The following is a 15,259-nucleotide window of genomic DNA, read 5'->3' as shown; positions in this document are numbered from 1 at the left end:
TGACATATGATACTTGCATCTTTTCATATACTAATTGCCATCTGTATATCTTTTTTAGTGAGGTGTATGATCAGATGTTACCCAGTTAAAATGTCATTTTTCAATTACAGTTTACATTTAACATTATTTTGTATTAGTTTCAGGTGTACAGAATAGTGGTTAGGCAATCATATACTTTACAAACTGGTTCCCCCATCTATATTTCACATACCCACCTGATACTATACATAGTTATTACAGTACTAGTGGCCCAGCACACAAAATTCATGCACATTAAAAGGGAATTAATTAGAGGCAATATATTAATATTGCTACTTACCCTTTCTCTATAATAGAAGTGTCAGAGATGAAAGAAAATTAGTAAAATGTATATGAAAATCTCCCTCCTGACAGAGTATGGGGTGCGATGCAGGACCTAAGTCAAGTCTTCGCCCACCCGTGTGTGCCTCAAAATTGCACAAGACCCAGACCCAGCCTGCTCCACCTGCATCAAGCCCCACAAGGGGGAGGGGGGGAGGGAGAGGGGCGCAGCCTCAGGTCCCCTGTCAATCCCTGCCAGTCAGGGGGGGTGTGGCCTCAGGCCCCCCAGCCCTAGCACTGGGGCAGAGAATGCGGCCTCAGGTCCCCCATCAAGTCCCGCTGGGCAAAGGGTGCAGCCTCAGGTCCCCCGGCCTGGCCTCATGTCCCCTGGCCTCAGCATAAGGGCGCAAGGGTGTGACGACCATTTGCATATTAGCTCTTTATTGTATAGGATTATTGGTTACATTCCCTATGCTGTACTTTACATCCCCATAACTATTCTATAACTACTTTTTAATCTCTTCGTCTTTTTTATCCAGCCCCCAACCCTCCTCCCCTCTGGCAACCAATCATCAGACTGATTTCTGTGTCTGAGTCTTGTTTCAACCTTGTTTGTTTATTCTTTTGCCCATTTTTAAATTGATTTGTCTGTTTCCTTAACTTTGAGTTTTCAGAATTCTTTGTACATTTTGGATACCAGTCCTTTATCATATATATGTTTTATAAATATTTTCTCTCAGTCTGTGACTTGTCTTTTCATTTTCCTAGCAGTTAGGATATCTATGTTTTGAAGAAAAAGGGTTCTAAAAAATGGAATGTTACCACAGCAGCAAAAGGAAAATTTCACAGCAATGCTCTGTGTTCTCCCTCAGGCTGTGTCAGGAAGCCCTGCCTGTGAACCCAGCAAAGTTCCATTGGAAGGGGAGGGTCGGGTCCCGGAGGCTGTGGCTGACAACCCTGCCTCACTAGAGGTTGTGCCACAGGGTTGGGAATAAGAACAGGACTCCACCCGGGGCTGCATCACTTCTAAATCAAGAACAATTTGGGAACTGTGTTTACAGTCCAATCCTGCCCTCTCGCTCCCGCATAGATTCTACTATGCATCGGATATGAATTGCTGACCATGAATTCAAGTATGCAAGAGATTATCCCTCTTTTGTCTCCTTTAATTCAACCTAATACCACTTCTTAGCCCTTATTTTACCAATTGGACAGGAGACTCTATCTTGATCATACAGGGGTCCCCTATCCCTCTTTCAGCCCAGTCAGAATTCAGGAAGCTTACCCAGTGTGCCTAGAAAGTGGTGGAAGGACCTCAACTCCTCTGTCTGTCTTGGTTGTGATTGGTAACATCACTACCTAGTCCATAGTGGTCTGTGAAGTCTGGCAGCTGTCTGTCTCCATGCCACAGTGGGGGACGACATTATCTGCTAGGCTGGGCCCCCTGAGCCAAGGGCACCTCCTTTGTGGGAATGAGCCATCACCCCTGAAGTTGTTATCCCCTTGGGATCACTGAGACAGGATGCCTGGTCCCACAGTTGGCAGTATCCTCACATCTGTGCCCTTCCCTCCCTTCCTCTTGCATATCAAAAGCACTCTGTCTCTTTCTCTCACCTTCTAGGGTACCTGTATTCCCTGGGTGTTCTCAAGAGTTCAGAAGTACCTTTGATATAGGTTTCTTCTATTTTCTCCCCCACCAAAACCCCTGTGTCAAGAAAACTCAGAAAACAAACACTAATTAATAGTGTTTCAGTCAATAATGTTGCTGCAATTATTTGTGGAGACTATTTTATCCTATACTGGCACCCCCACCACCTGGCATAGTTTTAGATGGCCTCTTGACCACAGGAAGCCACTTACAGAGAGCAACAAACACATGGCTGGAATGGAAACTTTCAGGTAAGTGTTTAGATGTTTCTGAAGCTTCCAGCTTTGCCTCACAGAGTGGATCCTAACTAGATGGTCCTAGGGACCTCTCTTGTGGGCAGTGTTGACCTGATACACCAGGAAAGTGTCTGTTTCTCCTGCCCCACTGCTATCTGTAGCCACTCCCTTCCTGATGCTTAGCTTTGGCTTCCTCAGACTGAGAGCATCCGGGAGTGAGGCACTGGAGGAAGCAGCCCCACACAGAAAGCAGCTTTCTGAGGTTACCAGCAACTTCCTTCTCTCTAAACACAAAGAATTAATCTTTATTCTTCCATACCTCCTCTCAGTACTTGATATTGCTGACCACTGTTTGGCCACTATCACAGTCGAAACTTCTCTGTGTTTGGCTCTTATAACTCTTGGGTAAGGCCTCCTTCTCAGATTTTGGAGTGGCACAAAACTCAGAGAAATGGCAAATACAGTGGATGACATGTGGGAGATTCAGAGTTATTTTCATTGGCCCCAAACCCTGACACACAAACAAAATGAGGCCAAAGGGGTAGTGATCTGATTTGACATTAAAATTTTTCTTTTAAAAAAATCATGGCCAGCCCTGACCGGTTTGGCTCAGTGGATAGAGCTCGGCCTGAGGGCTCAGGGTCCCAGGTTCGATTCCAGTCAAGGGCATGTACCTTGGTTGCATGCACATACCCAGTAGGGAGGGTATGGGAGGCAGCTGATCTATGTTTCTCTCTCATCAATGTTTCTAATTCTCTATCTCTTTCTCTCTGTAAAAAAATCAATAAAATATATATTTTTTAAAAATTATGGCCAGCCACTTTCCCAATGCAAGTGTTTACAGGTAAATTTGATTTCTGACCCATGAATGAAAGTAATCTTGTCATTGCCCATTCCATCCTGTGAGCCCCTCTGCAAAGAGGTATGTTGACAAATTCAGTGGCCCTGGGTGCCAGAGGGAGAGCTGTCAAGTTAATTAGGTCTAGAGACCACATCAAATGAGGAACAGTTGAGGACACTAATAAAATCTAGTTGAGAGAAGAGAGTATTAAGGAAACTTATAAAATCTGCTTTCCAGTATTTGGAGTGTTTTATATAAAGGGAGAAATTTATATATATATATATATATATATATATATATATATATATATATATATATATATATAAATATTTTATTTTTCACAGAGAGGAAGAGAGAGGGATAGAGAGCTAGAAACATGGATGAGAAAGAAACATCGATCAGCTGTCTCTTGCACACCTCCCACCGGGGATGTGCCAGCAACCAAGGTACATGCCCTTGACTGGAATCGAACCCAGGACCCTTCAGTCCGCAGGCCAATGCTCTATCCACTGAGCCAAACTGGTCCCAGCGATATACATATTCTTATAATTCCAGAAAACATGACAGGGACAACTGGATGGTACTTACGGGGTTGAGGAGTGGGGGCTGGGAGATTGGGGGTTATTGGAAGTTAGACTTTTCTTTCATAACTGTTTTACCAGGTAGTGAGTTTTTCCAACATAAGTGAGAAAACAAAGCCTACCCATCTATCAGAGATGACATCAGGGGGTCCTTGCTTTAGTGAGAGACTGGAATGATTTCTGAGATTCCTTAAATACCTTGCAACTCTGTCTTCGAATAAGAGAATTCCATGACACCATCTCCTTCTTTATTTCTGCTGCCTGGCTCACAATATTGAGGGAGAGCTGCTCTAAGAAGAAATGAAATAAGTAGATGAAGGGAGGGTCATGGAAAAAAACAATAAAACAGTTTTTTGTTTTTGTTTTTTTGTTTTGTTTTTAAAGAACTTACTATATGCTGGATCTGTGCTAAGTACCATATGTGTGTCATCCTCTTTAATCTTCACCACAAACTCGTGAGATAGTATTACTTCTGTGAGAAAACTAAAGCTCAGAGGAACTAAGTAACTTCCCCCAGAACACATAGGCATTAACTAGTGCAGCTAGGGTTTGAACACAGATCTCTGTGATTCTAAAGCCCAAGGTGAAGTGTTATTTTTACCCATCCTTTATTTATGGCAAATGGTATTGCTTTGGAAAAAAAAAAAGTTTTAGTATTCACATAAAGATACTGTTTAAAATAAATTTACTTAGAGTTAAGAGAAAAATATTGTATAACAAATGACACAGATTTTACATGGCTATAAAGTGGTACTAGTAGCTAAAAGGAGTATAGTTTGGGAAATACCATTCCAAATATTTTGATACCAAAATTAGCCTATCTTGTGTTTTGACTGCTGAATACCAGGAAAAGAAGAAAAGTGAAAAACTAAGTAGAATGTGAATTAATTATCCTGTGCTCTGATGGCGTGGGTTATTTCGTGTGTTACAAAAAGAAACCAATGGACCCTTGCAGATTAAAAAAAAAAAAATGATATGATTGTAAAATCCAGAGGAAAACCCCAGGTGGAGCTACTAGAATAAAGGATGAAGTTTCCAAGGTATGCACATAGACTGGCTGAGAGGAAGTGATGACCTGTGAGTCAGGGCCCAGGACCCACACAGGAGTCGTTTGGGTTGGAGAGGCCCTGTGTGGAAGGTGAAGGGGTTTACAGACCTGTTTGGGGAAGAATGATCATCACCTTTCCAGTGATAGAGGGAAGATCTTTGCGGAAAGTTCAAAGTTAAAATTGGAAAGTCCACAAAGAAGGTAGGAAAGTAATCATGAAGACTAAACAACCTGCATGGCATGCTCTGTGCCAGGTGACTTACTTGCAAATCTCATTTGTTTTGCACAACAATGCAGCAAGGAAGCTGTTGCATTTCACAGGTGGGAGGACTGAGATCTGGAAATGCTCAGTCATTTGCCCAGAATGCCATGGTCTAGCCAGGATGTGACTGTGGACCACCAGTTCCAAGCCTGCACCGCCTCCCCTGCACCACACATCCTTGCTTGAGTGAGCGTCCTCAACCCAGACAGCAACAGCTTTCACTTCGTCTCTTAATTTCTCCAGCCATGCAGGCCCTGGCCAGCCTCCAAGAGAGTGGGGAGATGGGCTGGGAGAGGGCTGCCTCTCTCCTGAGCTCAAATGCTGCAGACTCAAAGGCACATAAATGTCTCCCACCTTGAGCAGGAAACTTTGCAGGGGCCTGACAAGGTCAGAAAAAGAAGCCATGAATGTGTGAGCAGGATTGAATTTGTAAAGCCTGTCCCTGCTGAAGTACTAGGCTTGGGAAAATTCACTGGGCATTCACATCCATTTCACACTTCCACTTGGACTTGTTCCCAGTCCACAAGCGTACCGCTCATTTCTAGGAATAGTAGACCAAGGCAACAGAAACCTTCTACATTAGGACATCTAGGATTAGATTAGGATAATGTGAAAGTAGGGGCTGTGTGTATTATTGGCTTCTAGCAGGATCCATGGAGAGGTAGGTCCTCCATGAGTGATTTGGGGAGAAGGAGGCAGGTGGAACGCCTGGTCTCCTTGCTCTCTCTGGTCTTGAAGTCCTTCCACTCCAGACACGGTGCGTGGTAACACATGGCTGCCCGGTAAGACATATGTTGAACTGAACCGAATCTTTACCTTGTTGGTAAAGGCTGCACGCCTGGATCTGTTACTCTTTTAGGGAATGTGCCTTTCTCATGTTTGTGGCCGGGGCTGTCTTTGGGGGTTTTCCTCAGGGCTTTACACTCACTCTCTGAGAGTCATTCGTAGTCATCACAATCAGTGGAAATGCCCACCTGTCAATCTTAACGGGAGTCAGAGCCCAGCCCTTTTGGGTGTTATTTCTCTCTAGTCAGTTCCCCTTTTTGCATTTGAGTTCTGGCCTCGGTCCTCCTATTTCTCTCTCCACGGAGTGTTGGGGGAAAATGGGTGGCTCACTGTGGCTCCTCTTCATTTATTCTTGATGCCTTGCTGCGGTGTTCCTCGGGAATGCCACTGGGCTTACACAGCTGGTCTCCGGCGGCTACGGTGGATGGGCGTTTATGCCAGGTATGTTCTAATGAATCTCCTGTGCCTGGGGAGCACGGTGTGGGGTGAAGGTGCATCTGGGGCAGATGTTCAGTGGTCGGGCTGGTGGCTAGCAAGAGAGAGGGTCAGAAGGGGTGCGGAGTACATGCTTAAAACCATTGGCCATGAGGCTTGATTCTCAGGCTGGCTATCTACAAGGCAGGGCATTACAAAACTGTGGTTCAGCCAGATTCCTTTGTTTGCTTTGATGAGCTTAGCAACCGAACAGGCAGGAAATAGAAGGGGCCACTTAAGCCACTGATACCCTCCCTCGGCCCCAGAGTGCTGGGGCTCCAAGCAGCTCTGCTTCAGGAGAAACTATCCAAGGATATTGGTCTGAGCCCTTTGCGCCGGTGGGAAGCCAGTGGTGGTGGTGGTGATGGTGAGGAGTCAGTAAAACCCACAGCCTCCGTGGTGGCATCTGCTTTCTTCTTTAGTCCAGAAACCGTTCCCCATTTCTTCTTCCCATCCCAGTGCCCCAACCCAATACTGGCCCCTCCTGGCATCAGAGACCCCAATAGCTCATTTAGAAAGAAATAGGAAATAGTCTGGGCAAAAAAAAAAAGAGCCGAGGCAGTGGTTTACTGTGTTCTGCATACCATGAACACATTTGCATTTGCAAATAGGCTTAAAATAATGCCTCCATTAATAGTTATTTAAGGTTCTGGAGAGACAGGTGAAAGTAATTTGGGGCCGAGGGAACTTCCCACTCCTCTCACATTTTTATAACTAAGGAGATGACCTGCTTCTTTGACCTGTAACCTCAGTCTTGGGACTAAGGCTCGGAACTTAAGTGAGTCTGTTTAATTATGTGCACAAGTTCACAGTTCTATAAGATGTCTTCTGCAGACACCATTAATGCTATTTACACGAGCTGTCCTGTATATCAGGGGAGCTTTTTAAATTTTTTAATTCTCTCTTCATTTGTGTCTGTAAATATGTATACTGAGTGCTTACTATGTCCCAGGTGCATAAAAGACATAGTCCGTATATTCTTGAAGCTTCTAGCCTAAAAAATAAATGCGTAGCAACTGCGCTTTGAAGAGAAGGAAATAAGTCTTTGTGGTTGTGCTCATGGTTTAATAACTATGTCTTTGAGTTTGATATTTGGTTACTCTGATATCCCTGGAGGTCAGATGTCCCTTCTTGGTGGAGTGGGAGTGGGAATGGGAAGGAGAGGTGGAGAACATGAAAGGTGAAAAGGTGAGCCAAGCCAGGTTCTTTAGGAGAAAATCAAATACCAGAGAGACATGGGAGTGAATTTAGCGGTCTTTGGGCCAGGAGATCAAAGCTATGAAGAGACAGAACTAGAACCAATGGTGTCTGAAACTAGCAAAAAGGTGAGGGAAAGAGTGGGGAGGGTGGTGGGTGGTTATCCAGAGTCAAAGCAAAGGTTGACAATTAGCCTTTTATGGTCAGACAGATAAAAGTCTTGGGGAGTTAGGAAAGGAGAATGTCCATAGGCTGAGCACACAACCTTTATTGGACCCTTATCTTCCTCTTTATTCTTATATACAGACTTATTTTTTAACTGTACCTTGGCATATACTCAGGCTGAGGTTTGGGAAATAGCTGAGATTTTTGAATTGTTAAGAAGAAAAGTGTCCTCTGTGCTTTTCATCTCCCATCAAGATGAGAAAGGCCCCATTTTCTTCTCTCTCTTTTTGTGAGTCTGATTACTCTCTGAGTTCCATTTCCTACTTAGATAAAGTAACTTGAACTTAACTTTGAATGGCTAAAAAACAAAAACTCATTTCCCCCTCCCAGCTAGCACTCACATTTTAACAGGGGTTTTAAAAAACGCCTTAACCCATAGAATGAGTAATTTGGGAATTCCAATCACCAGAATAGGGCTGGTAACTTGAAATGGAGAGAGGAGGACACCTCTCAGATTGTGCCTTTGAAATCTCTCTTTGGCCAGAATTCTGGTCCTGAGAGAACAGGAAGGGGCTTTCTTCAGGGGCCAAAGTTTGCATGGCTGCCTTTTAGTGAGTTCTGTCTGTGGCTTTTGTTCTTGGCATGTAGAGCACTTGACTAGATGTGCATGGACTCAGAGCACCTATAAAACTTTGCATAATGCTTACCTATAGGCACTTTTTGGCAAAATGGAAGAAGTGGTTTTCAAAGCCATTGCCAATTTGAAAAGACATGCTACTCCTTGACCCAGAAAGGTCTGATTCTAGATATGCCTAGGAGAGCGGGGCATCTGTCTTGCATACAGACTTGCTACTGGGAGATGAGAAAAGATGAATGCTATTTCCATGCTGTGCTCCTTCTTCTGATTGTGTGAGGAAAATGGACTCTTAATTTTAACCTTTAGTTCTTACAATATTGGGGAGTGAATAAAAGCTTCCTCTGCTCCTTAGGGTTCTGCATTGACATGTCTTCTTGGTACCAAATACCTCTTTGTGCCTATACCCTCATGTCCATGTGGAAATACCATCTTCCCAAATGGGTGAGGGAAAAGACAGCTAATGAAAGGAAGACAGTGTTAAGTAGAAAACTTCTCTGAAAATGGGGGCTCAAGAGGACTTTCTCCAAGAAGAGATCGGAAACCAAGTCAGACATCTGATCCAGCCTGAGCTAGAAGGAGACGTGGCTGGTGGGGGAGCACAAGGAAAGCAGAACTTGGGATCGATGACATGGATTTATAGCCAGTCATCTCTCATATCTACCAGACACCGGCAAGTGTTCATGTTTTCATTAAGGTATCACCAATGCTCCTCTCTTTTGTATAGGTCTACTGTCTGAGGCTGGTTCAGCCTCTCCATGTCAAGTCCATGAGCCGTTAACACTGGCATTCTTGAGCACTCTGCTGTCAGTCCTCACTTCTTTTCTCAGGCTTCTGATAGGCTTCTGATAGTTTTCTTTAAACTTTCATTATATAATTGTTCTATTCCCAAACTCCTAATTCTATATAAAATCAAATAAAAACTCATTTTCTCATTGTCTAGGTCCCATTAAGCTATCCTACCCTATTTATAGAAGCTAATGTCCCTCTATTGTCCAAAGGCAACCTCTCTTCCAGTCCAGTCAGCTTTTCTTAGTATCCTACAAAAGGCCATGACCATGCCTCCATTTCCATGTGTCCTTATAGATTACAGATCCTATTTATCTGTGATTTAGAAAGTTGCCAAAGACTATTATACCAATAAGAAACATTAAACATAGAGTGATGCCTCTGTTCTTATACATGTGTATATCAAGAGTATGGCCAAAACATTTATCCAGTGGAATTCAATCTAACATTTAAAAGTGATTCATCAGGAGGCAGTAGTTCTTGGAGACAAAGCAACTGGATGCCTGGGATGCAGGGTTATACCTCTTTAAGAATTTGCTTGAAGGGCTGTCATAGAGAATTGTTGTAAGCTTAAAAGCGTTTTAAGGACAGAAGCAGAAGGTCACTACATTGAATTCTAAGAAATCGACAAATGCTAATATGAAAACAGCAATTCTCTATAATATTCTGTTAAGCCATGTAAGCCATTCTCCGGAGTGAGAGTATCAGAATGAATGGACTCAGCTGTAACTAATTCTGGGTAAAAGCCTCCTCTGCTCTAACAGAAATTGACTCTCCTGCAATTGTCATTATGCTGACCTCACCATGTTCTGTCACCAGGTTACAAATCTGAGACCAAGTCTGACCTACTTTTAGAACTTCATCCCATCCTCTGAGCTATAGGGTTGCTTGCAATTTCTTCATCTCTTCTGAGGTCCTGGGCCACGTGTAGTCAGCTCAGCAGATCCTCTATAGACAGGTGGATCCTGTAAATGCACCTTATTGTATACTATGCTAAAAATTAGAGAAATGGACTCTGGGGCGGAGGAAGGGGGCAGAGAAAGGTGGTGTGTCCAGGTTTTCTCCTTTATTTTTGCTTCTTTCTTGGAATGTAAAGAGAACCCTAAAGGAAACTTAAAAGTTATAGAATTCAACCACCCACCCAACTCAATAATTCCTCCTGACATGTCTCCAAACATTGTTACTCCACTTTTGCTGGCGATGAGGAACTCATTATCTCGCAAGAACATCCAGTCTTTGATCGTAGCACTCTATTCAAAGTTCTCCCTTAGCTGAAACTGAAATTTGGATCCCCGTGGCTTCCAGTTATTGGAACTACTTGCCCTCCAGCAACAATATACGTGTCCCACAGAGGGCCTTTAAATATTTGCAGACAGCTGTCATGTGCTCGCAGGTTTCTCTTCAAGTTTATTGCCCCTGGTTCTTTTGACTGTTCCTCATTTGACACACTTTCATTATTCTCTAGAGAATTTGCTGCTGCTTCTCTTAAAAAACTCTGATTTGTCATTGTCATTCATGTATAACCAACCTCACTGAACGTGATACCACAAGCAATGTGGTCTGATAAGCACAGAGTATAGCAACCACATTCTCCACTAAGATTAGAATTAATTTTTTGTTAGCCATGCCACACTAACATTTATGTGATTTTTTACATTGACTATGGATAAGCTATTCTAGTTCACAGTGGTTATTTTAAAACTTAAGTTCTTTATGCTTTTATGGATTATGAGATTCATCATATTAGCATCAGACTCTCTTTTCAGGATTCATGATTATTAATTCAGCTGACCAACTGACCAGTAGCTGCCTGGCTCATTTTTGGGCCATCTGCACATTTGAAAGCAGAAGCATGTTTTCTGTGTCTTCGTTCATAGTTTTACTAAATATGTGAAAGTGAAAAAGTAAAAAACTGAGCCTTGAACATCCACTCTGATATCAGCCTACTAAACAAGAATGATTCCTGGCACTTGGTTGTTGAATAAATAAATGAACGAATCAATGAACTAATTGATATCTTGTCTTATCCCCCATATTTAATCTAATACCGTATCTTGTTGATTATAATCCTACATACGGCTTCTCTCAACTTCTGCCCCTTCCAGCCTGGCCAAACAGCCATCTTCTTATACTTGAATGTCTGACACCTGATTGGTCTTCTGGCATTTGTTCTGGCTTTCCTACTGTCCATTTGCTACACAGCAGCCAGAGTCATCTTTTCAAAATGCTAACTTGATTATGTAACCTCTCTGCCTTAATTTCTTCAATGTTTCACATTGCTCTCAGAATAAAGACCAAAATCCTTATCTGTCCCATAAGGTAAGCATGTTCTGGCTTCTACTGACCTCTCCAGCCTTGTCTCCCATCTCTTCATTCACTTTAGCACTTCTATCTTTTGCTTCAGTGCCTTTGCACATGCTGTTTCCTTTGCCTAGAATTCTCCCAAGCCATTCCCCAACCTTGGACCTACTTAGCACCTATTCAGTCTCCTCTGACTATCTATAGGTGCATCACGAACTGCCCCCAAATTTATCAGCTTGACACAATAAATATTTCTCCCCTGCATATATCTCTCTTTCTCTCTCTCTCTCTCTCTCTCTCTCTCTCTCTCTCTCTCTCTCTCTCTCTCTGTTGTGAGTCAGAAATTTGGGCAGGCTTCTAAGTGATTGTTTTGGTTCTCATGGCATCAACTGAGGTCAGTTGATATTAAGCTAATGAATGAATGGACTCTTCTAGAGTTTCACTGTCCACTTTGGCAGTCACTAGCCACATGTGCCTACTGATCACTTGAAATGTCGCTTATCTTAATTGAGATGTGCTGTGAAGTATAAAATAACCACAGATTTAGAAGATTTGATACAGAAAAATATTATAAAATTTCCATTAATAATTTCTGTACTGATTCCATGTTGAGATTATACTTGACAGATATTGGATTGAATAAAATATATTATTAAAATTAATTACACCTAGTTTCATTTTTTTAATGTGGCTACTAGAACTGTTCAAATTATGTGGCTTGGCTTACATTTCTATTGGATAATGCTGATCTGGAGCAAGGTATCTATACTAATAAAAGAGTAATATGCTAATTAGACTGGACATCTTTTTGACAACTTCCAGATATCCTTCCAGACAAAACCATGGTGGCAGGGGTCGAGGCAGAGGTAGTTAGGGGTGATCAGGCTGGTAGAGGAGAGCAGTTAGGGGGCGAATCAGGCTGGCAGGAGATGGCAGTTAGGGGGTGATTGGGCTGGCAGGGGAGCAGTTAGGGGGTGATCAGGCCGGTAGGCAGAAGTGGTTAAGGGCAATCAGGCTGGCAGGGGAGTAGTTAAGGGCATCAGGCTGGCAGACAAAGGTGGTTAGGGGCAATCAGGCAGGCAGGCAGGCAGGCAGGCAAGCAGTTAAAAGCCAGTGGTCTCAGATTGCAAGAGGGATGTCTGACTGCCGGTTTAGGCCTGCAGGGATTGGGCCTTAACCGGCAGCCAGACATTCCCCAAGGGGTCTTGGGTTGGAGAGGGTGCAGGCTGGGACGAGGGACCCACTTCCCATGCACGAATTTTGTGTACTGGGCCTCTAGTTTTTTTCTACAAAAGGCCAGATAGAGGGTATTTTCAATTTTGTGGTTACATAGTAGTCTCTATTTCAGCTACTCAACTCTACCATTGAGTGCAAAAGCAGCCACAGATGATAACTAAATAAATGAGTATGGCTGTGTTCCATGAAAACTTTGTAAATATAGTTGATTGCTAGATTCTGTTTGATGACCTCTGATCTAGGGAATTCCAGCTACATGCCTGGTGGCTTGGCAGAAATGGAAAGCTGGGCTCAGCTGAGACTATTGAACCAAACACCTGCACACAGCCTCTCTAGCACAGAGGTCTCAGGGTAGTAGAACATCATAGATGGCAGCTCCAAACTCCAGAAAGTGTACTCCAAGAAAGACAAAAGCTGTGAAGCTTCTTTTCATCTAGCCTCAGAAGTCTCAAACCTCCCTTCTGCACATTCTATTGGTCAAACAAGTCTGTGAAGCCAGCCCAGATTCAAGGAAAGATTAGATTCCACCTCTTCATGGGAGGGGTAGCAAAGAATATATCCACGTTTAATCTACCACATTGTCCTTCATGTTTAGACTATTCATGGTATAGACTTTCCTTTATAGCACTTGTCATTATTGTAATTATATATTTATTAGTGTGATTATTTGATCACTATCTTGCTCTTCTACTTAACTGTAAGCAACCCTATGAAGGGAAGCTGTTGCTGGTTTTGTTTATTGTTGTATTCCCAGCATGTAGCATCATGCCTGGCTCAAATAAAAATTTGTTGAACGCCAAAACCGGTTTGGCTCAGTGGATAGAGAGTCAGCCTGTGGACTGAAAGGTCCCAGGTTTGATTCCGGTGAAGGGCATGTACCTTGGTTGTGGGCACATCTCCAGTGGGGAGTGGGGGGAGGTGCAAGAGGCAGGTAATTGATGATTCTCTCTCATTGATGTTTCTAACTCTCTATCCCTCTCTCTTCCTCTTTGTAAAAAATCAATAAAATATATATTTTTTAAAAAAATTGTTGAACAAATGAACAATATTAGGGCACAGCTTTTCAGCCAAGTAAGCATACTTTAATATCAATCCCACATTTCCCCATACTGCTCTTAAGCATATCATGTGACATCTTGTCAAAAGCCTTGTGAAAATTCAAATACATTTAATTCCCAGAACTCTTCCTAATTTGAAGTTAAGGGACTTCATTGAAAAGGGAAGTAAGCCTAGCTTATTCCTCCTGGTACCTTCAAGGTAAGACTAGCTATTCTAAAGGTTTTGGTGCTCTGAGAAGTAATCCAGGAAAGCCAGGGCCTTGGGCAGCTTGTGCTCCTCCTGCATGTCACTCTCCTCTCACCTGGCTGACAGTGCCCAGCCATCGAGGTTGCCTTGTCTGGTCACAGTATGAACTGGTGAAGGCAAAGGGCCAGGCCCTGAGCGTGGGCTGAGGCCACCCTGGTACTCCCTCCCTAAAGGCTGTGGTGTCCTGCTTTTTTGCTTGGAACAAGGACTCTTGTATTTGCTAGAAAGAGTTAGGTATTGCCACCTTCCGCACTAGTCCTGGAGCTCGAATTGTAGTTATTTGTGGACCCTATATTTCTTTTTAGGGCTGTGTGAGGGACCAAGGCCTACACATATTTATATTCCCCCAAAATCTCTAAAGCAAGCCTGACACTAAGTTCAATAAATGTCTGCATGAGAGCCAGTCTCAGTGAACAACCTTCCTAAGACAACAATAAGCTTAGCATTTTTTTTTTCTAGTACCCTGATCACCACTAATATGTATTCTAGACAAAGTTGTGAAATAAGGAACATTTTATCTGCTGCCCCCCAACTTCTGCCTTGGAATCCTTGTCTCACTTTCCGTGTCGTCATTTCTGTACTTCCCTGTTCCACCCCGTTGCTGGCCACCAGCAGTCCATATCCCTTCATACTACCTCTTGCCTGAACTAGATCTCACATGTGCTTCAGACCGGAGACGCAAAAGGTCCCTTCTGTGTATTTCCTCCTTTTTCTACTCAGTACTCATCTTTGCCCAGAGCTCTTCTGGGTGAGGCTTAGTTGTAACACGTGCCCGGAGCTAAACCCACAACAGGAAACTGATGACCTGCCCAGGGCTGGAGGGAAGAGGAGCATTCTCTGCCTGGCTCAAGCAATAGTTGTGGAATGAATGGAAGCTCAGAAACTCCCCTGATACAAAGAGACTCTTTGGGACCCCTCCCACCTCATCCCATCATATTACCCTGAGCATCACACTCTGATTCAGTAGCTGCCAGCACAGCTGGCCTGGGGACGTGCTGCTCCCGGTTACTCTAAGCGTGGGCAGAATTAGAATCCTTTCCACTTGCTCCCACGTCACAGCTGAAACTGGCTGGGACTTTTAAAGGAACCACACCGGTGCTTGAAAAGAACACAGAGAGGATGCGTGGGTGTAAAACCTCAGCTCTGTCATTTACTAGCCAGTGGCTAGGACAAGTTTCTTAACCCCTCTGAGACCCCATTTCTTCATCTGTAATATGAGGGCAAATAATCCCACCTTGTCACAAGGACTAATAGTATAGTCATTCAGCTGCTTCTCACTCACGCTCCATGATGCAGAGGTGTGGAATGTCCTGTGGTTGGCAAACTGAGGCTCGTGAGCCACATGCGGCTCTTTGGCCCCATGAGTGTGGCTCTTCCACAAAATACCACGGCCTGGGAGAGCCTATTTTGAAGAAGTAGTGTTAGAAGAAGTTTAAGTTTAAAAAAAATTGGCCTC

At 43.4% G+C, this 15,259-nt stretch overlaps 1 protein-coding gene across 18 annotated transcripts in view; it reads left to right on the top strand.

The window, feature by feature from the left end:
- CD86 (CD86 molecule) overlaps positions 1-15,259 on the top strand; it is a 75,124-nt gene that overhangs the window by 19,773 nt on the left and 40,092 nt on the right. For 9 of the 18 annotated variants that reach the window (XR_004989288.2, XR_004989284.2, XR_004989286.2 and 6 more), the window contains exon 1: positions 5,975-6,143. The exons of 3 other annotated variants lie outside the window; for them this stretch is intronic. Coding sequence is in view for 10 of the 15 variants with exons in the window: in XM_036445908.2 (XP_036301801.1) it covers positions 6,058-6,143 (86 nt within the window). In the remaining 5 variants the exon portion in view is untranslated. Of the gene's footprint in view, positions 1-2,256; positions 2,263-5,973; positions 6,144-15,259 lie in introns of those variants that run through there. 6 more of the 18 variants (XM_036445912.2, XM_036445901.2, XM_036445903.2 and 3 more) reach the window with 3 other exon arrangements.

The sequence above is a fragment of the Pipistrellus kuhlii genome, unplaced genomic scaffold (assembly GCF_014108245.1).
Source record: "Pipistrellus kuhlii isolate mPipKuh1 unplaced genomic scaffold, mPipKuh1.p scaffold_m20_p_2, whole genome shotgun sequence".
NCBI classification, from domain to species: domain Eukaryota; kingdom Metazoa; phylum Chordata; class Mammalia; order Chiroptera; family Vespertilionidae; genus Pipistrellus; species Pipistrellus kuhlii.
Note: the sequence above shows the minus strand (reverse complement) of the source record. Positions and strands in the feature narration are given on the sequence as shown.